Genomic DNA, 27026 nt, shown 5'->3' on the forward strand with positions numbered 1-27026 from the left:
CCCTCCGCTACTAGTGCCTGCCTGCCACTGCCATGGCCAACATTCATCCACGCATGCCACATGGGGTCCTGGGGACTGGCTTGCCCAGCTTGCTGCTGCCACTGCTGCTGCCTGTGCATACCACTTGGGGGCCAGAGGGTTGGCCCACTTTTGCTACCTCCATAGTTGATGCTACGCAAATTGTACAGGGGCCCAAGAACCTACCCTCCCACTTGGTCCATTACTGCCACTGCACACATCCAACTAAATCTCCTGTAGGCTCAAGGACCCATCACCACCAGTGCCCACATACATCACGTGGGGGCCTGACAACCGGCAAGCCTAGGCGACTGCTGCCACCACTGGTGCCTGAGAAGAGGCCTGCCTGGTTTCCCCATTCCCAGCAAAGTTTTGCCATAGCATCTGCTAACAACTGCAACCTAAGCCACTGAGGAACCCCAAATGCCAGCGATACTGATGACAGCTGAAGAAATCATACAGAAACTACACTGCTGTGCCCACTCAGAATCAAAGCCAAAGCACCCTATACTCAACTAACACTATAAAAACACCTAGAGGCAAAAGTCTTTCCCTGTGAAAGTCAATCCATAAAATTGGAAGCAGCAGCTATTACATCAGATGCATAGATATCAACATAAGGACACAAGAGATACAAAAGTGCAAGGAAACATGAAACCTCCAAAGGACACAATAATTGTCTAATAACAGATCCCAACAAAAAGAAAATCTATAAAATGCCTGAAAAATAATTCAAAATAATGATACTAAAGAAACTCAGTGAGTTACAAGAGAGCATAAATAAATAATACAAAGAAATCAGAAAAACAATTTATTATCTGAGTCAGAAATTCAACAAAGAAATATATATTAAAAGTAGAACCAAATAGAAATTTTGGAACTACAGAAGTCAATAAATGAAATAAAAAAATATAATCAAGAGCTTGTACAAACAATAGACTAGGCCAGTTGCAGTGGCTCACCTCTGTAACCCCAGCACTTTGGGAGGCCAAGGTGGGTGGATCACCTGAGTTCAGGAGTTCAAGACGAGCCTGGCCAAAATGGTGAAACTCTATCTCTACTAAAAAAAAAAAAAAAAAAGAAAAAATACAAAAATTAGCTGGGCGTGGTGGCGGGCACCTATAATCCCAGCTACTTGGGGGGCTGAGGCACAAGAATCACTTGAACCTGGGAGGCAGAGGTTGCAGTGAGCCGAGATCGTGCCATTATGCTCCAGCCTAGGTGACAAGAGCAAAACTCCATCTCAAAAAAAAAAAAAAATATATATATATATATTTAAAAAACAAGAAACAATAGACTAGATTGAGCAAAAGAAAGAATTTCTGAACTGAAAGGTCTTTTGAAATAACCCAGTGAGGCAAAAAAAAAAAAAAAAAAAAAAAAAGGAATAAAAAAGAATAAGGAAAGCCTATGGGACACCATTAAGCAAACAAAATTCACATTTTGGGAGTTCCAGAAGGAGAAGAGATGAGCAAAGGGATAGAAAGCCTAATTAATGAAATAATAGCTAAAAACTTCCCAGGTCTTGAAAGAAGTATAGACATCCAGATACAAGAAGCTCAAAAATTCCCAAATAGATTTAATTCAAAAATGTTCTCTCTGAGGAAGATCACAGTCAAACTCTCAAAAGTTGAAGACAAAAAGAGAATCCTTTTAATCCTTTTGCAAGGAATAAAAAAGTCAAGTCATATATAAGAGTCTCCCCATCAGACTAAGATTTTTCAGCAGAAACTATAGGCCAGGAAAGAATGGGATAATATATTCAAAGTGCTGAAAGAAGAAACTGTCAGCCAAGAAGACTATACCCATCAAAGCTATCCTTCCATAATGAAGGAGAAATATTCTTTCCCAGACAAGTGACAACTAAGGGAATTCATCACCACTAGGCAAGCCCTACAAGAAAAGCTTAAGAGAGTAGAACATCTGGAAGTGAAAAGATTATATCTACCACTATGAAAACATATGAAAGTATAAAACTCACTGGTAGAGCAAATACATAAATGAAAGAGAGAAAAGAGTTGAAGTTACTACTACAGAAAACCACCAAAGTTCAATGATAAACAACGAGAGGAAGAAAGGACCAAAAGATATACAAAACAACCGGAAAACAATGAGTCAACTGACAGAAATAAGTCCTTGCCTATCAGTGATAACCTTGAATGTAAAAAGATTAACTTCCTCACTTAAAAGATATAAACTAGCTGAATAGATTTTTTTTACTTATCCAACTATATGCTGCTTACAAGACACTCACTTCACTTTCAAAGACACACATAGACTGAAATTGAAGGAAAGGAAAAAGATATTCCCTGCCAATGGAAACCAAAAGCAAGCAAGAATAGCTATACTTATCAGATAAAACAGACTTTAAGTATAAAACTATTAAAAAAAGACAAAAAAGCCATTATATAATGTTAAAGGGATCAATTCAGCAAAAGGATGTAACAATTCTAAGTATATACATGTCCCACACAGGAACACCCAGATGTATAAAGCAAATATTATTAGATCAAAAGAGAGAGATAGACTCCAATACAGTAATAGTTGGGAACTTCAACATCCCACTCTCAGCACTGAACACATCATTTAGACAGAATATCAGCAAAGAAACATTGGATTTAAACTGCACTTTAGACCAAATGGACCTAACTGATATTTATAGAACATTTCATCTGATAGCTGCAGAGTACACATTCTTCTCATCAGTGCATGGAACATTGTCCAGAATAGACCGTATCTTAGGACACAAAACAAGTTTCAACAAAGTTTTAAAAATCAAATCATATCAAGTATTTTCTCAGGTCACAATGGAATAAAACTACAAATCAATAACAAGATGAACTTTGGAAACTGTATAAATACATGGCAATTAAGCAACATGCTCCTGAACAACCATTCGGTGAATGAAAAAATTAAATAGGAGGTAAAAAAATTTCTTGAAAAAAATTAAAATGCAAACACAGCACACCAAAGCCTGGGAGATACAGCAAAAACAGTGCTAAGATGGAAATTCATAGCAATAAATGCCTCCATCAAAAAAAGTAGAAGGATTTGAAATAAACAACCTAACAATGAACCTCAAGGAAGCAAGAACAAATAGAAAAGCAAGAACAAACACTTCCTAATATTAGTAGAAGGAAATAAATACTAAAGCTCAGAGAACTAAACAAAAGGGATATTTAAAAATAGAAAAGATCAATAAAACAAAAAATTGGTTTTTTAAAAAGATAAACAAAATCGATAAACCTTTAGCTAACCTTAATAAACCAATGTCCAATAAACCTTAGACTAACCAAGACAAGAAAAGAAAGAAGACCAAAATAAATAAAATCAGAAATGAAAAAGGAGACATTACAACTGATACCACAGAAATACAAAAGATTGTTAGAGACTATTATGAACACCTATATGTTAACGAATTGGAAACCCTACAGGAAATGTGTAAATTTCTGGGTACATACAACCTACCAAGTTTGAGCCTGGAAGAAATAGAAAAATATGAACAGACCAATAATAAGTAATAAGTTTGAATCAGTAATAAAACATTTCCCAACAAAGAAAATCTCAGGACTGGATGACTTTACTGCTGAATTATGCAAAACTTTTAACAAATAATTAATACAAAATTTTCTCAAACTATTCAAAAAAATTGAAGATGAAGGTATTCCTCCTAACTCATTCTACAAAGCCAGCATTTTCCTGATACCAAAACCAGACAAGGGCTGTGTGTCATGACTCACATCTGTAATCCCAGAACTCTGGGAGGCTGAGGCAGGCAGATCACCTGAGGTCATGAGTTCAAGACCAGCCTGGCCAACATGGTGAAACCTTATATCTACTAAAAATACAAAAAATTACCCAGGTGTGTTGGCAGACACCTGGCATCCTAGCTACTCAGGAGGCTGAGGCATGAGAATCACTTGAACCCGGGAGGCAGATGTTGCAGTGAGCTGAGATTGTGCCACTGCACTCCACACTGGGTGACAGAGTGAGACTCAGTCTCAAAAAAAAAAAAGAAAAGAAATCAAGAAAGTAATCCTATTTGCATAGTTACAAGACAATTACAATACCTAGGAATAAACTTAATCAAGAAGGCAAAAGGTCCCTACAAAAAGACTACAAAATACTGATGACAGAAATTGAGAACACAAAAAATGGAAAGACATCCCATGTTCATGGATTGGAAGAATTAATATTGTTAAAATGACCACACTACTCAAAGCAATCTACAGATCCAATGCAATCCCTATCAAAATACCAATGATATTATTTACAGAAATATAAAAAATAATCTCAAAATTCATATGGAATGAGAAAACACCCCAAATAGCCAAATCAATACTGAGGAAAAAGGACAAAACTGAAGGGATCATACTACTTGACTTCAAAAGATACTACAAAGCAAAAGTAGCATGGTATTAGTACAAAAACAGATACATAGACCAACAGAACAGAATATAGAACCCAGAAATTAATCCACATATTTACAGTCAATCAATTTTCAACAAAAGTGCCAACAACACACATTGGGGAAAGGCCACTCTTCATATTCAGTCATATGTATAAGAATGAAACTAGACCCCTATCTCTCACCAAAGAATGAAACTAGACCCCTATCTCTCACCAAAGAATGAAACTAGACCCCTATCTCTCACCATATGCAAAAATCAATTCAAAACGGATTAAAGACTTAAATGTAAGACTTGAAAGTATAAAACTACTAAGAGAAAACAGAACAAATGCTTCAGGACATTGGTCTAGGTAAAGATTTTATGGCTAAGATTTCAAAAGTACAGGCAATGAAAACATAAATAGACAAATGGGACTATATTGAACTAAAATCTTCTACACAGCACAGGAAACAATCAACAGGGTAAAGAGATAACAGGGTTAAATGGGCAAAAATATTTGCAAACTATTCATCCAATAAAGACCAATAACTACAATATACAAAGAACTTAAACAACTCAACAGCAATAATAATAATAATCCTATGAAAAAGAAGGCAAAGGATTTGAATCGACATTTCTCAAAAGAAGATACACAAATGGCCAACTGGTATATGAAAAAAATGCTTACCATGAATCATCAGGAAAGTGCAAATCAAAACCACAATGAGATATCATCTCATTCTAATTTAAATGGCTATCATCAAAAAGATGATAAATAGCAAATGCTGGTGAAAGTGCAGAGAAAAGGGAACTCTTATACACTGTTGGCGGGAATGTAAATTAGTACAGCCATTATGGAGAACAGTATGGAGGTGTCTCAAAAACCTAAGAATAGAACTAACATACAATCCAGCAACCCCACTTCTGGATGTTTATCTAAAAGAACAGAAATCAGTGTATCAAAGGGATACCTGCACCTCCATGCTGATTGCAGCACTATCCACAATAGTCAAAATATGGAATCAACCTAAGTGTCCATCAACAGATGAATGGATAAAGAAAATGTGATATATATACACAATGGAATACCATTCAGTCACTAAAAATAATTAAATCCTGTCATTTGCAGCAATATGGATGGACCTGGAGGTCATTATGTTAGCAAAATAAGCCAGGCACAGAAAGACAAATATTATGTGTTCTCATTCATCTGTGGGAGCTAAAATACTCATCTCAGCAAGGTAGAGAGTAGAACAATAGTTACCAGAGACTAAGAGGTGAATTGGGGAATGAAGAGAGGTTGGTTAAAGGATAAAAACATACATTTAGATAAAAAGAACAAGTTCTAGTGTTCAGTAACACAGTAGGGTGACTATAGCTAACAATAATTTATTGTATATTTCAAAACAGCTAGAAGAGAAGATCTGAAATGTTTCCCCACCCACATACAAAATTATAAATGTTTGAGATGGTGGGTATCCTAAATACCCTGATTTGACACACTGTATGCATGTGTCAAAATATTATAGCTACCCCATAAATATGTATAATTATTTTGTGGGGAAGGAAAGAAGAAAGAAAGAGAAAAAGAGAAGGAAGGAAGGAAGGAAGGAAGGAAGGAAGGAAGGAAGGAAGGAAGGAAGGAAGGAAGGAAGGGAGGGAGGGAGGGAGGGAGGGAGGGAGGGAGGGGAGGAAGGAAAGAAGGAATGAAGGAAGGAAGGAAGGGAGGAAGAAAGGAGAGGGAAGGAAGAAAGAAAGAGGAGGGAAGGAAGGAAAGAAAGGAGGGAGAGAGGGAGAGAGAAAGAGAGAAAGAAAGTTAAAGAGAGAGAAAGAAAGTAAAAGAGAGAAAGAAACAGAGAGAGAAAGAGGAAGGAAGGAAGGAAGGAAGGAAGGAAGGAAGGAAGGAAGGAAGGAAGGAAGGAAGGAAGGAAGGAAGGAAGGGAGGGAGGGAGGGAGGGAGGGAGGGAGGAAGGGAGGGAGGGATGGATGATCCCTAAATCCATTTTGTTAGGTGAAAGAAGTAGAAGATGGCTTGGGCCCAGGAGGCAGAGGTGGTTGCAGTGAGCAGAGATTAAAAGGAGAGAGAGAGAGAAAAAAAAAATGGAGACTTTTTCAATAAATGAAGAGAAGTCCTTTTTGTCCACCTGCATTCATGAAAGATAAAATTTCTCAAGCTCTCAGCTCTCTGGGCAACTATATATGTGGTGGTGACCCGTCACAGTTTTTGATCAATCACATCAAAGGACTTAGGTTGCCCATCATGGTTTGACAGTGTGGATGGCAGCAGCAGTTATATAAGCCATTTATTTGTGAGCACGGTTCATCTGTTCATGAGTGTTTATGCTAACTGCCCTTAGAATATCTGAGTGTTCATGCTTGCAAAAATATGTATGTCACTATTATCTATTTTATTGCGTAAAGTGACTTATAAAATATTGTAATGTTTTCATATGTTTCTCAAATAAATCTCCTTTCAAAAATGTAAATGAATGTCTTTTAAAGAATGTTTAAAAATGTTTTTCAGAATTATATTTTCAGGATTTTGATATTCCAGGATTTCAGCATTCAGGATTATGGCACTTGGGATTGTGTCTTTCAGGATTCTGACCCAAACCCAACTTTCTGATTCCTAACCCAATTTGGCCAAGGTGACATGAAAAGGAAAGGAATGGGAGGAAAGTGGTTGGCAGGACATTGAGGGCTGGCTAGGAGGTGGATCTGCCTGCAACGTGATGGTCAAAGCCCTGTGGAGGACAAGAGGGATCAATCCTTTTGGGAGAGCAGATGAGGACTGGAATGAGGCTACATTTATATCTTAAGGGGAACTACCTACTTCCTCTACCTTCATGAACTGGACCTGACCAAAACTAGCTATAAGTGGCCTGGCAGAAATAATATCACCATTCATGGAGCCAGTGAGAAAATGCAACTAACCCAGGCCAAACTGGGCATTTGTGCTTTGCTGGGGGCTGGTAGCAGGCACACAAGCCCACAGATCCCATGTTTGTGACTGGGAAAAAGCGGTGGGACTAGAATTATTCTAAAGGGAAAGCGAGGAGCCAGTCTCAGAAACTCATATATATGCTTAGAAGTCTATTCCCCTTAGGCTCTGATCTGCACAGAAAAGCATCTGTGAGCCCCCATGGAGGGCAAAAGCCAGCATGCCTCTGTGTGCCAGCACACAAGGCCAGACAAGTCTCCACGGCCACCCAGCTCCCACAGGGGCATCCTGGCTGCCTGTCCTCATGAACTAATCACCTTCCAGAGGCCCACACACCTAATACCATCATGTTGGTAATTAGGCTTCAGCATTTGAATTTCGGAGAGACACAAACATTTAGGCCATAGCAAGGGCACATATACTGTGCTCTTTTTAATCCCAGGAGTGTTTTAGTTACAGAATCTCATTGTTGACACAATTCCCATTACAATGGGTATTTTTCCAACCTAGATTAGACTGCAAGCCACAAATTTAGAGAGACAGGATTCAGCACATGATAATCTGAAAACACCAAGTTCCAACAGCTAACACACTGACAAAATGAAAAAGTTTGTCAGGCTAAAGCTGCTGTAGGGAAGAGATAACCACTTTCTCAGGGCCCGGAAAGCCTCATTGCATTACAACAGATTACAGATGTTGATGTTCGTGACAATGATGCTGAGCGAACAAGAAAAGGTTACCTGGCTGAGGCACGGAGGCAGGTGCGTGAGCCCACACACCCCATGTTCATGATTGAAACAAAGGATTGGAACTGCCAGACTGGCTCAGAACCTTTTCAGGCCCTGTTCTACGTAGGAAAGCGTCTGTGAGCTTCTGGGGGACAAAAGCAGTCACCAATATTTTTAAAGTAGGGCTTTGTGTTGCAGAAATAATTAAGAGCAGATTACCAAAATGAGCACCGCTCACTGCTCAGTTTTATTTACAAAGGACCCACTTTTCACCATCAGGGGATATACTGGAACTAGTAAAGCACTCAAGAGATGAGTCCTTTATTTACAAAGGATCCACTTTTCATCATCAGGGGATATATTGGAAATAGTAAATCAGGCAAGAGATGAGTAGAGTTTCAACCAACCATTCTTTGGAAGAGTGAAAACTGAGTTGGGGAACTTTTGTTACAGAATGGCATATGGTTAAAAGCTCTTCACTGATCCATATAATTTCTCCCAACCGCCCATCAGAACACCCACAGAGACACACATACGTTTGAAAATCCACTTTGCCACTGAAAACAAGGAAGCACAGAAATGTAATGGCAGGATCCAGGAGCATCTTCATTGTGAGCAAAAGTATTTAGCATATTTCTCTGGGTCACTGTTAGATCAAGTAGCAAAAAATAAACCTATATGGACATTTGAATAAGATCATTAATAAAGGATTTAATAGACACATAAATTGTACCCTACAAAAAGAGAACATCATATGTCTAAGTCTCTAGAGTTCACGGAGCATTTACTAAAATCAATGATTTTTTAGGTCAAATACATATATCTTAAGTATCCCAAAACATAAATTATAAAAGTCATATTTCTGACTATAAAAGAAACTTTTAAAATCACATTTTAAAATGTTCTAAGAGGCCTGGCGTGGTGGCTCAGACCTGTAATCCCAGCACTTTGGGAGGCTGAGGTGGGTGGATCTCCTGAGGTGAGGAGTTCGAGACCAGCCTTGCCAACAAGGTGAAACCCTGTCTCTACTAAACAAATAAAAAAAAATTAGCCAGGTGCGGTGGTGCACACCTGTAGTCCCAGCTACTTGGGAGGCTGAAACAGGAGAACTGCTTGAACCCGGGAGGTGGAGGTTGCAGTGAACCAAGATTGTGCCACTGCACTCCAGCCTGGGTGACAAAATCACATTTTCAAATACAAACATTACAAATTATGATAGTCAAAAAGGTGGTCTGTATATGTTCCAGCTTCCTCTTCTTGCCTTTTAATTCCTGAAATGACCTAATATTTTTTAAAATATTAAGTTATATCTATATCTATCTATTAAAGTTTTATCTATATCAAGGGATCAATAGATAGATCCATAACACACTAAAAGGCAAGGGGACCCTTAGGGGACTGAAACCAAGAAGTCTCTGAAATCTGGAAAGGGACTCACCTATGATAGAATACTGGCCTCCCGAAGATGTCTACTTCTAATCCTCAGATTGGTGAACACGGTATGTCGCATGGCAAAGGAAAATTAATGTTGCCGATGAAATTATAGTTGCTAATCAGCTGATCTTAAAATAGGAAGATTATCTTGAATTATTTGGGTGGCCCCAGTGTAATCACAAGCATCCTTAAAAGTGGAAGAGGAAGGCAGAGAGGATGCCAGGGTGACGCGATATGAGAAGAACTTGGCCCAACCTTGCTGGCCCTGAAGATAAAGGAAGGGGACCATGAGTCAAGAAATGTCAGCAGCCTCTAGAAGTTTGAAAAGGCAAGTACCTGGATTCTCTCCTAGAGCCTCCAGAAAGAATGCAGCCTTGCCAGTCCCTTGATTTTAGCCCAAAAAGACCTGTGTCAGACTCCTATCCTACAAAACTGTAAGATAATAAATGAATATTGTTTTAAGCCACAAAGTTTGTGGTAATTTCTTACAGCAACAGTGGAAAATTACTAGAGATGGGGGCCGGGCATGGTGGCTCACCTCTATAATCCCAGCACTTTGGAAGGCCAAGGTGGATGGATCACCTCAGGTCAGGAGTTCAAGACCAGCCCAGCCAACATGGTGAAACCCTGTCTCCACCAAAAATACAAAAATTAGCCAGGCGTGGCGGTGGATGCCTGTAGTCCCAGCTACTCAGGAGGCTGAGGCAGGAAAATCACATGAACCCGGGAGGTGGAGGTTGCAGTGAGCTGAGATTGTGCCGCTGTACTCCAGGCTGGGCCACAGAGTGAGACGTCTCAGGAGAGAGAGAGAGAGAGAGAGAGAGAGAGAGAGAAAATTAGTAGAGACTGGTTTGATCCAGCATCCCAACAAGCAGGCTATGAAAATAGATCAACAAGCACTTTCACAAGAAGCCCTAAATACAGTTGCACAATCAAGAAGCATGACACTGCAGAAAGCAAACACCATAATAGAAAGGAGCCAAACTCAAGATATGAAAGAAGTTATTATCCAACAAAACGGAAATAAAAGAGCAGAATAGGCATTTGTAATAGATATCCTCAGAAAGAGCCAAGATTCTTTTAAAAATAGAGTAAGAATAATGGAAACTAAAGACAATTATTGAAACAAAAAACTCATTGGATGAGTTAAGTTGCAAATAGCACCTCTAATGAGAAAATTAATGATAGAGAAGACCAAGGAGAATTTTCCCAAAACTCAGCACAGGAGGCTAAAGAGATAGAAAATATACTAAAATGCTAAAAGACATGGAAGACAGATCCATATCTGAATTCACAGAGGATGGAGAGTTTAAAAAGAAATTGACTCCAAAATAATAAAATACAAGAAGGATTATTTAGCAAAGAAAAGTAGTAAAATTGAGTGCTAAGTACCAAAAAGCATTGATGACAAAAATCTTAATAAAAATCTCAAGCTAAAAACTGCCAATGATAAGAAAGGAATTGGCTGAAGGTGGGGTAGGGAGGGAGAGAGTGCACTAAAACCATGTAAGGTACTTGTCTGATTGAAAGGAAGCTATAGATGCCAATTAACTCCTGATGTTGTTAGAAAAACATTTGTAAGTATATATATTATAAAATTAAGAGTAATTATGAGAAAATACACATGAAAGGGATAAATTTCAGTCATTTGTGGGGAAGGGATAGAGCTCAGAATGAAGAAACTCCAGTCAATCTAGCTGTGTCCTGAAGAAATAACACAATGAGTAATCAGGATGTTTCTGGGATTGTAGAAATGGTCTATCATTAACAAGTCTGCAACAATAATTCACATGAGTAGGTCAAACAAGAAAAATAGGTGAGCATCTCTTAAAGGTGAAAAATTCACTTGATAAAATTCAGTTCTCATCTTTGATTAAAAATACAACTTTAAATATTTAAAAGACACTTTGAAAACTTGATAAAAAATACCTCAAAAATACAACTTTAGATATTTAAAAGATACTTTGAAAACTTGATAAAGAATACCTCAAATATCTAACTTTAATCAAAATCCCACCCCGAGGCATTCCTGTTAAAGTCAACATCAAGAGTGCACACATTGTTCTTTCTGGAAGTTTTAACCACTGTAATAAAGGAAAAAAAATGACAGGAAGAAATACTGAAATTAAGAAAGAAAATCATTATTATTTTTAGATTATAAGACTGTCAATGTGGAAAACCAAAGAGAAGTCATTGAAAAAATGTTAGCACCAATAAAAGAATACAGTGCCCGGCACAAAATAAATTATTATCATTACTATTTTCTTAAATACTTTCTTTTTAAAAGATAAGGTTTTGTTCCACTGCCCAGGCTGGAGTGTAGTGGCACAATCATAGCTTAAGATCCTGGGCTTATGCCAGCCTCTCACAGAGCTGGAGTTACAGGTACAAGCCACTCCTTCTGGCAAAAATAAATTATATTTTGAAAAAAATCCCTCAATTATCCAAAAATAGCAGGTTGTCAAATAGATTTTAGTATCTCTGTATAATTAAATAGTACTATGTACCCTTTACAAATAATAAAAATCAAATTGCATAAAAATATTTCCCTATATGTGACAAAATGCAGTTTATTTAAAAAGTACCAAAGTAAATATGTACCTATGCAAGTAGAAAAATTAATAAGATACATATCAAGATATGAACAGTGATTATCCTTGCACAGTAAGATTATAATGGAATTTTATTTTCCTCTTAGTTTTTATCTATATTTTTCAAACTTTTAACATTCAAAATTAAGTTTACTGTACTATTTACTGAATAATTTGCCAAAAATCAATTGCAAATAATATGAATAACGTCCAATCTCACAAAAAATAAAACTGCATGTTAAATCAAAAAAGCACATAACATCTAGATGAAACTCATGATCTTGAATTAGATCTCAGTTAAGACAGACTTGCTACAAAACATATTCAGTAACAAGAGAAGGGGCAGGTTCTATGATGGACCAGCTATTAGACGCTATTAAGAAATACATTTTAATTTTTTATAATGTTATTTGGCTATTTTAGGAAAATGTAATTTTTTTAGAGATAGACAATAAAGCATTTAGAAATAGGTTACCAGAAGCTTGTTATTTTTACTATAAGATATTTAAGCATAAAAAGATAAAGGGGGTCAAAGGAGGATTCTTGTTTCTTAAAAGATTTTTTAAAAGGCAAGATTTTTTTTTCACCTATCAAATAGGGAAAATTTAAAAATATAATATCTGGGTTGGTAGGTGGGAACTAAAATAAGAACCCTCATTTACCACTTAGGCAGGAATGAAAAATTAGTACAACCTTTCTAAAGGGCAATTTGGTAATTTATATACATTTCTTAAAAATATACCTCCCTTTATTTTAGCAATTCCACTACAAGGAATTTTCTAAAGAAATAGTCAAAAATAACACACAAAAGGTATGACTATAAGGATACTCATGACATAATGAAATACTGAAAAAATCAAAATGTCTAATATAGAAAATGGTTAAATCAGTTATATATAATTAAATAATATGCAGCCTCACATACTGTACTTTGAAAAAATGATAATGTTAAATGAATACAGTAATAGAAAATTATGGCCAGGCGTGGTGGCTCACGCTTATAATCCCAGCACTTTGGGAGATTGAGGTGGGTGGATCACGAGGTCAGGAGATCGAGACCATCCTGGCTAACATGGTGAAATCCTGTCTCTACTAAAAAATACAAAAAAAAATTAGCCGGGCGTGGTGACGGGTGCCTGTAGTCCCAGCTACTCGGGAGGCTGAGGCAGGAGAATGGCGTGAACCCGGGAGGCAGAGCTTGCAGTGAGCCGAGATTGCGCCACTGCATTCCAGCCTGGGTGACAGAGTGAGACCCTGTCTCAAAAAAAAAAAAAAAAAAAAAAAAAAAATGTGTGTAGTAGGACTCTAATTTTGGAAAATATGATTAAAACCTGACATATACATAAAAGCTAGAGGACAAAAAATGTGATGAAATATACCAAATACTAATAATAATGGTTCTCTGAATCTCTGAATTATAGATGAATTTAATTTTCTTTCTTATACTTCCAGATATCCCTAAAATGTCTCATTTTGAGCACCCTTTATAATCCAAAAAAGTTATCATAAGACAATTTAAGAGTTGTCTTTATAGTTGTGTAAAAATATTTTATATTTAAAGAAACATGCTTGTTTTATTTGCAATACTAAAATATAAAGATGGAGAACTTTCAGATAATAGTAGATAACTGACATTCATAGATGAGGACCCACCCTACAGGTCCCTAGCAACCAGACCCATGGTGTCTGGGTTCATGAGACTGAAAATCAGCCACCAGATGGGAAAGCTGGTCAGTTGTCCTTATAGTATCCTGCCACAAAAACGCAATACTCCTCCAGAGGCATTCATACCCTGAGGCAGTTCCTAGGGTATACACTAAACGAACAAGATAGTAACTTTTATATTTATTGGGGAAAAAGGAGGGAAAAATGGGAAGATGAGAGTGGAAGATTAGAGAGTTCAGTTTTTTAAAGAAAGTAAAAATAAATAAACAGGTAAAAGCTCTTGATTTTTAAAATGCATCAAATAAGAAGGGTGAGGAAATAGATGAAATAAGCTATATTTCAGAAAAAAAGGGTAGACAAGACCTATGAAAATTAAAACTACAAGGAAGAATAGACCAGAAAAAAAAAAAAAAAAAACCATTAAGTGAGATAAGTGGAGGAAAGATCACATAATCAAGTCAACAAATAGGCAAGAAAAACATTGCTTCATTTGTCAAACTGAAGGTGGAGGGACCTGGAGGAAGGCAATTGCTAGACTGTGCCAGATTCAAGGTTGTGAAGGGCTTGGTCCCGGCCACTTCCTCCATTTAATAAATGTTTATTCAGAGTCTATTTTTCTGCCAGTGCCATGCTACACACTAGGCACCAGGGATATAAATATGAATCAGACTGACATAATTCCTGCTTTCAAAAAGCTTATGAATCAGGGACAGACACAGACTAGCAAACTATTATAGTACCAAACGACAAGGGAGATCAAACACATGTCTGCTGTAAAAACGTATAATACATAGGTGCCATATCAGTGGTATATATAAATTACTGTTAAATGTTACTGAAAACAATAAACTAGAGAAAGATGAAAAGAGAAAATTCACCAGGTCAAAGCAGAAGAAATAAATAACATTAGTTTTTTTCCTCATCACCGCAAGTGCTAGTTGTTTTCCATCTTTTCAAGACAGCTGTAAAGACACTGCTTTTTATCCTGCTTGTGAAATTCAAAGGACATTTGCAACATTTACAAAAAAAAACACTTCAAATCATTTTGCAAAAATTTTAAGGAAACGACCTATTTCCTGTATAATGAATGGTTAGCAAACTTGCTTACTTGAAGCACCTGTGCCATAATGTGAAAAAGTCACAGAAGTCTTTTTACTTACCAAGATCTCTTTTTCAGAAGAAGAGAAAATAACTTGTAAATGAACGGAAATACGATTGTAAATGCTTGACAGACACAAGTTCCTAGTTTAAAATTGAGTAAAGCGATACCTTAGAAACAGATTGGTGCCATCTGTTGGCGCATACTGGAATTACTCCTACGTATATACTTCCCTTTGAAAGGTCAGGAGGTATGTGAGTTAGCAGGCTTTTCTGGGCTACAGACTAAACCAGTAATCAAATTTTCTAATTCGTGTGAGGAAGCAACTTACAAACATTTCAATGTGAAGAAAAATATTTTTCTAAGGTAATACTTCTCTGTAAGAGTTTATAGCCTGGATATTACATTTGTCACCCAAGTGGAAAGTTATTTTAAACAGCCTGTTTTCTATTATCATCATATTTAACATTTCAAGAATAATTGCAGTTTCCCTTACCAAGTGATTTTGAGCATTATTTTAGCTGGATGAGATACTATAAAATAAAATAAGTATAGTTCCACGATTTGGGGTTTTTAAAAATCAACTTCTAAGGAAAGTTTACTGGTTGATACACATTTATGATGACATATTTAGCCACATCTAGAAGGACTCATACCCACATTCTGATCAACATTTGGTGTTATTAAATGGTTTAGATTTTAATTTAGGAATAATAAGTAACACTGAAATCCTACAGGACTCATTTACAAATCAATTTTCTAAAGACCATTTAGAAGAATTTCAGAATGACATCAACAAAGGCTGATTACCAGAAGTCTCTGGTTAAGCAGAGACTTCCGGTGGACTGTAAACCCTTTTCCCCAGACTTCTCACTTAACTGAGTTCTGAAAAGAACAGAAAGCATGAGTAAAACAATCATTCCATAATTTATCTCAATGTCTGGCACGATCTCATCTTTATTTAAAAAAAAAAAAAAGACAACAAGGTAAGACCTTACAATTCGGCTAATGACAAAGTTGGACACCTCGGTAAGAATCATTTCTGCTTTCAGGAGGAAGAGAAAGGCTGACTTCTTACCATTCATCCTTACTCATCAAACATAACAGGAAGTCTCTGGGGAGGCTCAGTAAGAAGTGGATGGATCTCTGCTCCACTGACAAAAGGAGACAGCCAGAAAGCAGCAGGTATCTGTGACCCTGGGAAACCAGATTTGTGAAACAAGCCAACAGAAAGGGCTGGCTGTGGCTTTGAGGGAATTTCAAGTAACCATGGACTAACGTCTTAAGAAAACACACAACCATCACTGCAGATCTGGGCACATTGACATGTCATTAGGAGATTGCATCACATCACCAACGTTCAGGAACAAGGAGACCATTCTTGTCGAGGCTGTCATAACTCAGAAACGTCTGCAAGGGGATGACAAAAACACAAAAATCAAGTAATAGCGAAGACAGCAATGACAGTTAAGCAAACAAAGAAACAGACAGTACTGGGCCGAACTCCCCACTTGGCCACTTACTGTGAGGCTTGGGACAAGTTCCTCAACCTCCATTTATTCATCCACAAAATGGGAGTACTTTTAGGAAAGATACTGAATTTAAAGTGGCTGGAATAGTGCCTGACATAGAAGAGAAGTCATAATAGTAAGGAGTTTGGTGTAAATCATATGGTTTTTTGTACGCTGAGGGGTAAAGATTTCAGGATATACTATGAAGTGAAGAAAATCAAGGTGCAGGCTGGGCACAGTGGCTCATGCCTGTAATCTCAGCACTTTGGGAGGCTGAGGTGGGTAGACTGCCAGAGGCCAGGAATTCAAGACTGGCTTGGCCAACATGGTGAAACCCCGTCTCTACTAAAAACACAAAAATTAGCTGGGTATAGTGGCAGGTACCTGTACTCCCAGCTACTCGGGAAAATGAGGCAGAAGAATCACTGGAACCCGGAAGGCGCAGGTTGCAGTGAGCCGAGATTGCCCCACTGCACTCCAGCCTGGGCAGAAGAGTGAGACTCTGGTTCAAAAGAAAAAAAAAGAAAGAAAGAAAATCAAGGTGCAGAACCGTAAGAAGAGTATGACATCAATTGTATAAAATCTAGCCTATTATACATTTACACAGGTTATCTTCTTGCCAGGCATTGCTGTGACTACTTTCCAAGTATGAACGTATTAAGGTGCTGTGAGATAAGTACTGTTACATCATCTCCACTTAGCACCCGGGCAGGAGCAGCTGAGTAATGTTTCCGGCTTGCGCTGCTGGTCAGTGGTGGGACTGGGGTTCGAACCCAAGCAGTTTGGCCCCAGTGCCTATGCACTTCAGCATTACACCATGCACGCTGCTTTAAAAGACACCCTGTGTCCTCATGAAACACACAGAGAAGAGAGACACAGAGAAGCGGAGCATTTGCAAACAGAGGCAGAGACTGCTGTATTGCAGTCACAAGGCAAGGGATGCCTGGAGCCGCCAGAGGCTGGAGAGAGCATCACCCTATGAACACCTTGATTTTGAACTTCTGGCCTCCAGAACGCTGAGGGAATAAATTTTTGTTGTTTTAAGCCACACAGTCTGTGGTGATTTGTCATGGTAGCCACAGGAAACTTAATACAAGGGTCTACATACGTATGTTGATAGAGGCATATGAATCTTTTTTTCTCAAAGGATACATAAGAAATGTTCACCTTTGAGCAGAAGAACTAAGAGAAATAGATTATTGGCCTTTTTTTTTTTTTTTTTTTTTTGAGACAGGGTTTCCCAGGGTGGAGTGCAGTGGCATGATCATAGCTCATTGCAGCCTTGACTTTCTCTGCTCAGGTAATCCTCCCACCTCAGTCTCCCAAGGATCTGAGACCACAGGCATCCACCAAAATGCACAGCTAATTTTTATATTTTTTTGCAGAGACAGGGTTTTGCCATGTTGCTCAGGCTGGTCTGGAATTCCTGGGCTCAAACAATCCACCCACCTCAGCCTCCTAAAGTGCTGGAATTACAGGCTTGAGCCACCCCACCTGGCCTCTTCACCATTTTATGCTCTTTGTCCTGTTTGGATTCTTCACTATATATATGTATATATATCTCAATTTTTTAAAAAATAGTGCCACACTGGGATAAGTATTATAAATATAATCTGAGGCCACCAAATATACTGTCCCAATACAGGCACAGGCAAAACATTATTTTGATGATTTTTACTTTTTAAAAAATGTTCTTTGCCTTTCTCCAGATAATAAATAAATAAATATTAGTGTCTACCAACAGCTTTAAAGTAAGTTCTGTGACAGTTATCAATATCATAAGATACACATACGACAGAGATAAGATTGATAATTTTGGCTGGGCGCAGTGGCCCACACCTGTAATCTCAGCACTTCGGCAGACCGAGGCAGGCAGATCACCTGAGGTCAGGAGTTCAAAACCAGCCTGGTCAACATGGTGAAACCCTGTCTCTACTAAAAATACAAAAATTAGCTGGATGTGGTGGCTGGCTCCTGTAGTTCCAGCTACTCAGGAGCCTGAGGCACGAGAATCACTTGAACCCAGGACGGGGAGGTTGCAGCGAGCTGAGATCGCACCACTGCACTCCAGCCTGGGCAACAGAATGAGACTCCATCCCCACACACACACACACAAATTTGATAATTTATATATTAAGTATTGGCAGTAAACCTAAACTTCTCTGCTGAATTAAAAAAAAAAAAAAAAAAGACAAGCCACAGTCTGGGAGAAGGTATCTGCAACACGTGTAATCACAAAAGGGTTAATATACAAAATATATAAAGATTTCCTACAAATCAATTTTAAAATGACTAACGACCCCAATGGGGGGAAATGAGCAAAGGAGATCAGCAGATGGATAACAGAAAAGGAAACAGAAGTAGCTCAAACACATGGGAAGGTATGCATCCTCATTAGAACATGGGAAAATACAAATTAAGACAACCAGGAGACACTATTGCACACCCCTAAGGTGGACAAAATTTAAAACATCTCGTAATACCAAACGGTGGCCAGAACGTGAAGAAATAGAAGCACACATACATGTCCAGAGATTCTGATGTAAGTGGTCTGGGAGGAGCCGGGCATACGTTTTATTTCGAAAGCTCTTTAGGTGAGTAGATTTCATTCTAACCCCATGAAGATCAGGGGACTGAGACCTACACACTGGCCTGAGCACAACGCCCTCTAGTGGTCTATATTTTCTCGGGCACACCCTTTACATCCCAGGGCCTGGGAGGTGGTGCAGGCCCTCACTGCTACTTCCAGATCACTTTCCTTCCTCCAAACCCACCCCTTCTCGTTGCAGTCATCTACTGAGCCCCATCGCTTCATCAAGTATTCTAGCACTACTCACTATTTCATTCCGATACCACCCTTTTCATAATTTTAGTGATTTCCATAGCTACATAGAGACTCTTCCATTCACCCGGCCTCTGAGTTCTTGGAAATTCTCTCTTCTAATAATCTTGTCCTGCACCCTACCTCAGTCATGCATTCCCTTATGATATCCTAGATATCATCATTATCAGTGGCTGCACCCCCTCCATAATCTCAGCTGCCTGAATCCCACTTTCCATCTGTCACCTCCAACTCTTCCTCTGATGCCAGTGATTCCCCAGCCCCACTGCACTGGATTGAAAGATCATGCTCCATCCTCTTCCTTATTCTTCTGTAGCTACCTACTCCTCTTTCCTCAACCCAGTTTAAATCCAACTCTCCATTAGACTACACTGAGCTTGAGTGGCTGAATACACACCCATACTGACTGGCTTACTTGAAATTTATGACTAGGTTCCAGCCTCAAGAGAGAGCAGTGATCCTCCTACCCTCCTTACTACCCTTCCCTAGCCCCTTCACTCTCCTACTCTCCTCTCTCACACCTCCTCTTGTCTCTTACACTTCCAAAATCTCCTTCTTGTGTCTACGTCCTCTTTATCTCTTTGTTATGGAATACCCAAGGCTCAGTTTTGGACCACTTCTCTTCTAAATCCATGCATTCTCATCCGGGTCCATGGCTTCAAAACCATCTGCTTACTGATGTCTCCTCAATTACCAGCTCCAACCCAGACTTCCCTGAACTCCAGACTCTCACATTCAACAGCCTACTAAATAGTTGCTAAAACATTCTTGTTGAAAACCAACATTCTCATGCAATGATGCTTCATTTTCACAATGAAAATAGATGCTACCAGAGGAGCATTTCCACATCTTCCCCTGAAATTCTACAAGTCTCCCCTGCACGAGTTCTACATGAACTCTCCCTGTCCTTTGGAATGAACTCTGTGCCAAGAGCCATCCCCTTCCCACTGAGCACTGGGTCCCCCTCCTGCTCATCTACTCAAGGAAGTCACTCTTGCAATGATCTTCTCTCTACTGCATCAACATTTTTCTGCTCTGATGTATTATTCCAATCATCTTTTTTTTCTTTTCTTTTAGATAAGGTTTCACTCCCATCACCCAGGCTGGAATGCAGTGGCACGATCTTTGGCTCACTGCAACCGTCACCTCCCAGGTTCAAGGAATTCTCATGCCTCAGCCTTCTGAGTAGCCTGGATTACAGGTGTATGCCACCACTCCCAGAGAGGGAATGGATGGGGTTTCAAACATATCTAGCATTTTTTTCTTTGCAAAGAAAATTCTAAAATACTGCAAAAAATCTGTTAAATCTAGATATTATCGTATTCCCTACATTTTTTACACAAATAAGTATTTGTCATATTATTATTTTCTTTTCTATATGTTTTAACTATTCCAGAAAAATTTTAAATGAACTTAAAATGTTTTACAATACAAATAAAATAACTGAAATAAAATCTGGTAGTCCTGGAAGCAGCTACATGAGTAAAAGGGCGAAATCTGCAGTTGGTTAAACAAAAAACAAACTTGTTGCCAGGATAGTTTGGTTTATTTTCTTCATCGAATAGGTGTGGTTTGGGTCAAAGGAGAAGATGAACTCAGCCCTCTAAAAAGAGAAGATCTGATGGGGCTGTTACAGCTCAGCAGGGCAGGGAAGGCAAGTTAGCAAAGGTGCTTGCTGTCTCTGGGCGGGAGCAGAAGTGCCAGTCACAGACGTTTGTGTATATGCTACACCAAAACACACCTGTTGCAAGTGGAACGTAATTTGATAATACTCACAAAGCCAGAACTGGAAGGGATGGTGTAGAGCAATGCTATTGACTGTAGAGGTGGAAAAACTGAGTTACAGAAGCCAAGTGTTAACGTTCAAAGTCTTGCTCAATTCAAAAAGGCTATTGATCTCAATTTAAAGCAGTTTCCACCCACTCTCACATTAAGACAACTTTCTAGTTTTTCTGTGAATTTAAAAATAACAGGCTGGGCATGGTGGCTCACGGCTGTAATCCCAACACTTTGGGAGGCCGAGGTGGGCAGATCACTTGAGGTCAGGAGCTCGAGACCAGCCTTGCCAACATGGCAAAACCCAGTCTCTACTGAAAACACGAAAATTAGCCAGGCATGGTGGCAGGTGCCTGTAATCTCAGCTACTCGGGAGGCAGAAGCATCGCTTGAACCCGGGAGATGGAGTTGGTGCCTCTGAAGTGCAGCCTAGGCCACAAATCAAGACTCTGTCACCCTAAAAAACATAATAAAATAAATATTCAGTAGCTTAAAAAATTATTAATATGAAAATATTTAATGAAAAATTAAAGAAAAAATATAATTGGGCGCGGTGGCTCATGCCTGTAATCCCAGCACTTTGGGAGGCTGAGGTGGGTGGATCACCTGAGGTTAGGAGTTCGAGACCAGCCTGGCCAACATGGTGAAACCCCGTTTCTACTAAAAAATACAAAAATTAGCCAGGTGTGGTGGCACGCACCTGTAATCCCAGCAACTTGGGAGGCTGAGGCAGAAGAATTGCTTGAACCCGGGAGGCAGAGGCTGCAGTGAGCTGAGATCATGTCACTGCATTCCCGCCTGGATGACAGAGCAAGATTCCGTCTCAAAAAAAATAAAGTAATAAATTAATTAATGTATATGGAAGAAACTGGAATATAAGTAACAACCTAATTGTCTGTCAAAAAGAGAATGATTGAATGAAATATAGTTACAAACATATAACAATATGTAAGACAAGTCTTAGAAGAGTGGTTTTGGTTGATATGTATTGACCAAGAAAGATGATTATAATATGTAATAGGGGAAAATTTACAAAATATGTCAACATCTCACCATTTTTATAAAAAAGCAAACAAAAAGCTGTTTATGCACACTTGTATTTATATACGCTTAGAAAAGCTATGGTAGGATCCACACACTATAAGAAATGGTAGTGATATTGAAGAAGAGAGGGTGAGGCTATATTTTCTTTAACTTTGAATTTATAATTTTTTAAAAATAAGAGGGTATGGAGTGGGAGAAAGAAGAGAAAATCTGCCTTAAACACATCGCTCACAAAGAATCACTGTTTTTAAATTGTCTTTCCCCTGACTTTTATATAAAACACAAAATTGTTTACAAAACTAGTTAATACTGTAAACACTGCACTTCCTCTGCATCTGAGTTCATATTAAGCCATATTTGAGGAAGGCCTTACTATGTGGCCTTCCTTCCATGTCAACGAATTCTCATTTTTAAGGGCTACAACATATTCGATGTCTGAAGCTACTGTAGCTTACTTCACCAGTCTTACTGGGGGACATTTAGATTGTCTCCAGCTTCCCCCCGCAGAAGCAACTACAATAAACATCCTTGTACATACATGTTTGCCCATTTGACTGCCTACTTAGGACAAATTAGCAAATGTGGAATTCCTAGGCCAAAGCTAATACATCGGAATTTTGACCCACAGCTCCAAACTGGCCTTCTGGAAAGTGGGTTTTCGCTGTTTGTTTGGGGTTTGTTTGTTTTAAATCTATCACACTCCCATGGACAGGGCAAGGGAGTGCTGCTTAACGCAGAATCAGGAGCTCAAACTTTAGCTGAACTTGCGCGACCTCTTCCCAGTGACACGGCGGGGGTTTTCCAAGCGCTTTTAAGGAAAGGGATCTGGCGAACCCCAAGACTCACCCGCCCTCGGTTGGACAGGGGGCGCGCTCCGGTTCTCTGCGCTGGCACAGGGGTGGGACAAACCAAGTTTCCAGGAGGCTCGCCCAGCGCGGGCCCTGCCCCTCGCAGCGTGGGGGTGGCCGGGCGTCCCCGCGGCGCTCCCCGTGGGGCGGGGCGCAGGCGGGGCGGGGCCCCCTCTCCAGCCGCCCGCCCCCTGCCCGCTCCCCGCCCGCCCTCCGGCCGCGTCCCCGCCGGCCCTGCAGACGTGGCGGGGCGGGACCCACCGGGCACTCCCGCGCGTACTCGGCCGCCTGAGCGGTAAGAGCCCCGGGCAACCTGTCCCCATCCCCTTCCCCGGGGGGCGGGCGAGCGCGGGGGCGGCCGCCCCGGGGTGGTGGGAACACCATACTGTGGCGCCTCGTCTGGGACCCACGAATCCTGCCCTCTGCGTTAGTGAGAAGCCGCGGTCAGGGAGGACCTGGCTCTGGGGTGAGGGTCCGGGGTGGCGCGGCCGAGGGCCCTGCGTGGGTGCGGGCGTGTGAGTGTGTGTGTGTGAGTGTGTGTCGCTCCGGGTCCACGCTCATGCACACACCCACACGCCCACACTCAGGGTCTGCCCCCTCGGCCGGCGTGAACCTCCACGGAGCCTGCCTGGATCTCCCAAACTATCCAGTCCTGGCACCAAGCAAGTCTGGAAAAGTGCCTCAGTGGCTCAGGGCCAAGTCAGAGGCGGGCTGCAGGGCCCCCCAGCCCGGGCACGGAGGGAGCAGGTCCCTGTAAGACAGAGGCCTTTTCCCAGGGTGCGCCTGCCCTCGGCCTTGGCACAGGGAGCTCAGGCCTTGACCTCCCCGCTCCCTCGCCTTACCCGTCCTCCAGCAGCCGACCCACGCCCTGCCTGCTCTTCCAGTCCAGCCAACACTCTAAACAGGCACCGCCTCCATTCGCAGCCCCCGGGATGAGTCCCATTCCCTACCCCAGCTCCCCAGGCCCCCTCCAACCAGTCAGCTAGCCCTCGCCCCTGCCATCCGGTGAGTATTTCCAGGCACCTCAGACCAGGCGCCTCAACGTCACTGCCCTTTCCTAAGTAGGAAGACATCTATCCACGGGCTGAGAGCATTAGCTATGCCCTGCTGACCCCATCCGTTCCCGTCCTAAACATCTTGAAGGACACAAGCAGGTGGCTTTTTAAATCAGTGTCCTCTGAACTCCCTGTGACCTCAGCCAACCTGTGACAACTGAGAATGAGACAGCCTCTATCCTCGGAGCCTCTTTTGCCCTCTCTGCAGCCCAGTGGCTGCTTCTCTACCTCACTCCTATGCCTGTGTCCCCTCCCTCCGTTCTTCCATCAAGCCTGAGCTTGGGAAATAATCTGATAAACTTCTTACATTGTAACCTTTAAGTGAAGGAATGAGACTTTAGGGATGGATTTGAGGCACAAGTGAGCCAATGCAGAAGGAATTTGAGGGTGGGAGGGGGCCTTCTTGAATCTGAGCGATTCAGACCATAAAAGTAAACTTGTCTTTCTTTATTTGACCAGGCTTATCTCAAACTTGGTTTCTCTTTTATTAATATCGAACACAATATATTTCAATCCAGTAAATATCTGAGGGACAGAAACGAACCTAGATGCTGTTGGTCATAGTCTTGGAGGACAGAATGGCAGAAGTAAATACTCCATAAATACATGCAATAGAAATCTGTGCAAAGTGCCAAAAACGTAGAAGAGGGAGCAGTTATTTCACTGGAAGGAGTGGGGCAGATTAAGGAAAAATTCACAATGAAAGAGAACATTAGACATTGGGTATCTAGAGGAATAGGAGTTTGCCAGGCAGCTGGAGGAAGGGCAGCACCAGGGCAGAGGAACCAACGTAAGCAAAGGCAGGGAGGTGTGAAGAGTTACGGGGAATGGAGAAAAGACTGGTGAGGCAGGAGTGGAGGGCACTGAGAGTTGCAAGAGGTGGAGAGAGATTGGAGCTGGATTATGATGGGAAGTGCAAAGATATTTACACCTAATGGTTTTTAAACAGGGGAGGAAGTAGGTCCAAAAATGCCTGGCAGTCACACAGAGAATAGGCTGAAGCCTGGGTACATAGACTTGTCAAGCCTTATACAAACTCACACAAACTGTTACAACCTGATTAAGAGCCTCTCATACAGAGATTTTATTCCTGGTCCTTCGCTGACCAACACTTTTTTTTTTTTTTAACTGGGGGAGATGACCTCACACAGGATATCATGCTAACCAAATTTTTATGCTGCCAACTGAGGCCATTTTTTAAAAAAATCCATCTACTGTCACTACTATTTCATAAAATGAAAGGCATTTCAATACCAAGAAAAAGCACAAAGGCTAAACTTGCAAGATGAAGGCAGTCTTTTACATTTAATAAATTTAGATTTATGAAAAACTTGCGATCTTGTCCTCATTTTTCTCTATCATCACAGACTTGCCCCAGTCCTGCAGGTGGGGTTTGGAAAAAAAGCATCCAAATCAGTTTGTCCATCCTAGCTTTACAGAGGAGCAGGTGTAAGCGCAGTGAGGATGAGCAAGTTCTGTGCCCACAAAGGGATGCTGGGACCACAGGCCACATCTCTTAACGCCTGCAGGGCACAACTCTTCCCATCTCTGAATACCATTGCTCTCACCTCTCATTATTCTCCACGCAGCCTCGTGTCCTGGCCTCTCAGACACCTGTCCTGAATCGCTAGAGTCCATCCCTAATGCTTGGACATTTGCACATGCTCTCATCCCACCAGGCTTGAATTACCACTTCAAAGACACTTTCAAGGTTCTCCTTTGCACAGGGTCAGTCTAGTTCAGGCACATCTGTCCTTGATTTGCTGTGCTGTTTTGCATCACTTTTTAACTGTTTTGTGTTAACTCCTCAAACAGATGATTCATTTCTGAAGGATAGTGACCATACTTTTTTTATACTTATTTTTGGAGCTGGGATGTTGCTGCTTCAATACCTCGTATAGTACTGGGAGCATTTTCGGTGATGAATGAATTTACTCATGAAAAACTAACTTATTCCCAGCCCACAAAGGCTTCTTTATATGTGACCCTTCCTCTCCTTAGAGTTTCCTGAAGCAGCCTCCTTGTTGCTGTGGGTTGAGTCTCCTTAGCCTCCAGGCCACGAGACATGGCTACAGTGATCAATCTTCCTAACCATAAATCAGGAAAGGTTTCTAAGTCTGGCTTTTGAAACACCCAGATGGAGATGGAAAGTGTCCCAGGAAACACAGTGCCTGTCACGACTGTAATCCTGGTGGATTCCAGCAGCCCCTGCTCAGAAACAGTTGTGTATTTCAAACACGCAGTTTCTAGTGGTTTCATACAAAAGGGTACAGTCTGAAAAATGATTACATTTCCCCCATCATGATAGCATCCACAGTCAATAAAGGTCTACCAGAACAACCAAACAAAAAATGAGAAATTGAAATAGGGCTGATCTTGCATGACCCTTTCTTTTTTTTTTTTTTTTTTTTTTTTTTTTTTTTTTTTTAACAATTAGAAATTGAATTAGGGCTTTTTTTTTTTTTTTTTTTTTTTTGAGTCGGGGTCTTACTGTGTCACCCAGGCTGGAGTGCAGTGGCACGATCTTGGCTCACTGCAGCTTCTGCCCCCCAGGTTCAAGCAATTCTTATGCCTCAGCCTGCAGAGTAGCTGGGATTACAGGCACATGCCACCATGCCCAGCTAATTTTTTTTGTATTTTTGGTAGAGACAGGATTTCACTCTGCCGGCCAGGCTGGTCTGGAACTCTGGCCTCAAGTGATCCGCTTACCTTGGCCTCCCAAAGTGCTGGGATGTGAGCCACTGTGCCTGACCGATGACCATTTTTAAATTTAACAGATATAAAGATCTAGAATTTCTAAAATTTATAAATTATCCATAAATATTTTAAACAATAATCCATAAATATTTTAAATAATAATCCATAAATATTTTTTAACAATGCCTGTTTAACATCTTACAGCTGAGTTTCTGGGGTATTTCTGAAGGGATGGTTTGTGTTGGTTGAATGTAGAGCAGCCACAGAGAAGAGTTTTATTGCAGCACTTTTTCTACATTTGGGATAAACTGACCTAAGGCAATTTGGCCATCAGACATAGGTAAGGGCTATAGATTTCCTCCTCTGCAACTTCCCTACCAAGAGCT

The 27026-nt window shown here is 40.4% G+C and overlaps 2 protein-coding genes across 15 annotated transcripts in view; one reads left to right on the top strand and one right to left on the bottom strand.

Moving 5' to 3' along the window:
- Nucleotides 1–24575, bottom strand: part of TLR6 (toll like receptor 6) — a 47003-nt gene extending 22428 nt beyond the window's left edge. For 2 of the 13 annotated variants that reach the window (XR_013417108.1, XM_078001436.1), the window contains exon 1: nucleotides 22887–24575. Coding sequence is in view for 1 of the 13 variants with exons in the window: in XM_078001436.1 (XP_077857562.1) it covers nucleotides 22887–23272 (386 nt within the window). In the remaining 12 variants the exon portion in view is untranslated. Of the gene's footprint in view, nucleotides 1–8614; nucleotides 8753–9516; nucleotides 9778–10050; nucleotides 10418–14928; nucleotides 15056–15945; nucleotides 16278–16762; nucleotides 16881–20996; nucleotides 21454–22886 lie in introns of those variants that run through there. The other 11 variants (XM_078001432.1, XM_078001428.1, XM_078001430.1 and 8 more) reach the window with 11 other exon arrangements.
- Nucleotides 23155–27026, top strand: part of FAM114A1 (family with sequence similarity 114 member A1) — a 78135-nt gene continuing 74263 nt past the window's right edge. For both annotated transcript variants that reach the window (XM_015138202.3, XM_028848392.2), the window contains exon 1: nucleotides 23155–23183. The gene's annotated coding sequence lies outside the window, so the exon portion shown is untranslated. The remainder of the gene's footprint in view (nucleotides 23184–27026) is intronic.

Source organism: Macaca mulatta, chromosome 5 (assembly GCF_049350105.2).
Source record: "Macaca mulatta isolate MMU2019108-1 chromosome 5, T2T-MMU8v2.0, whole genome shotgun sequence".
NCBI classification, from domain to species: Eukaryota; Metazoa; Chordata; class Mammalia; order Primates; family Cercopithecidae; genus Macaca; species Macaca mulatta.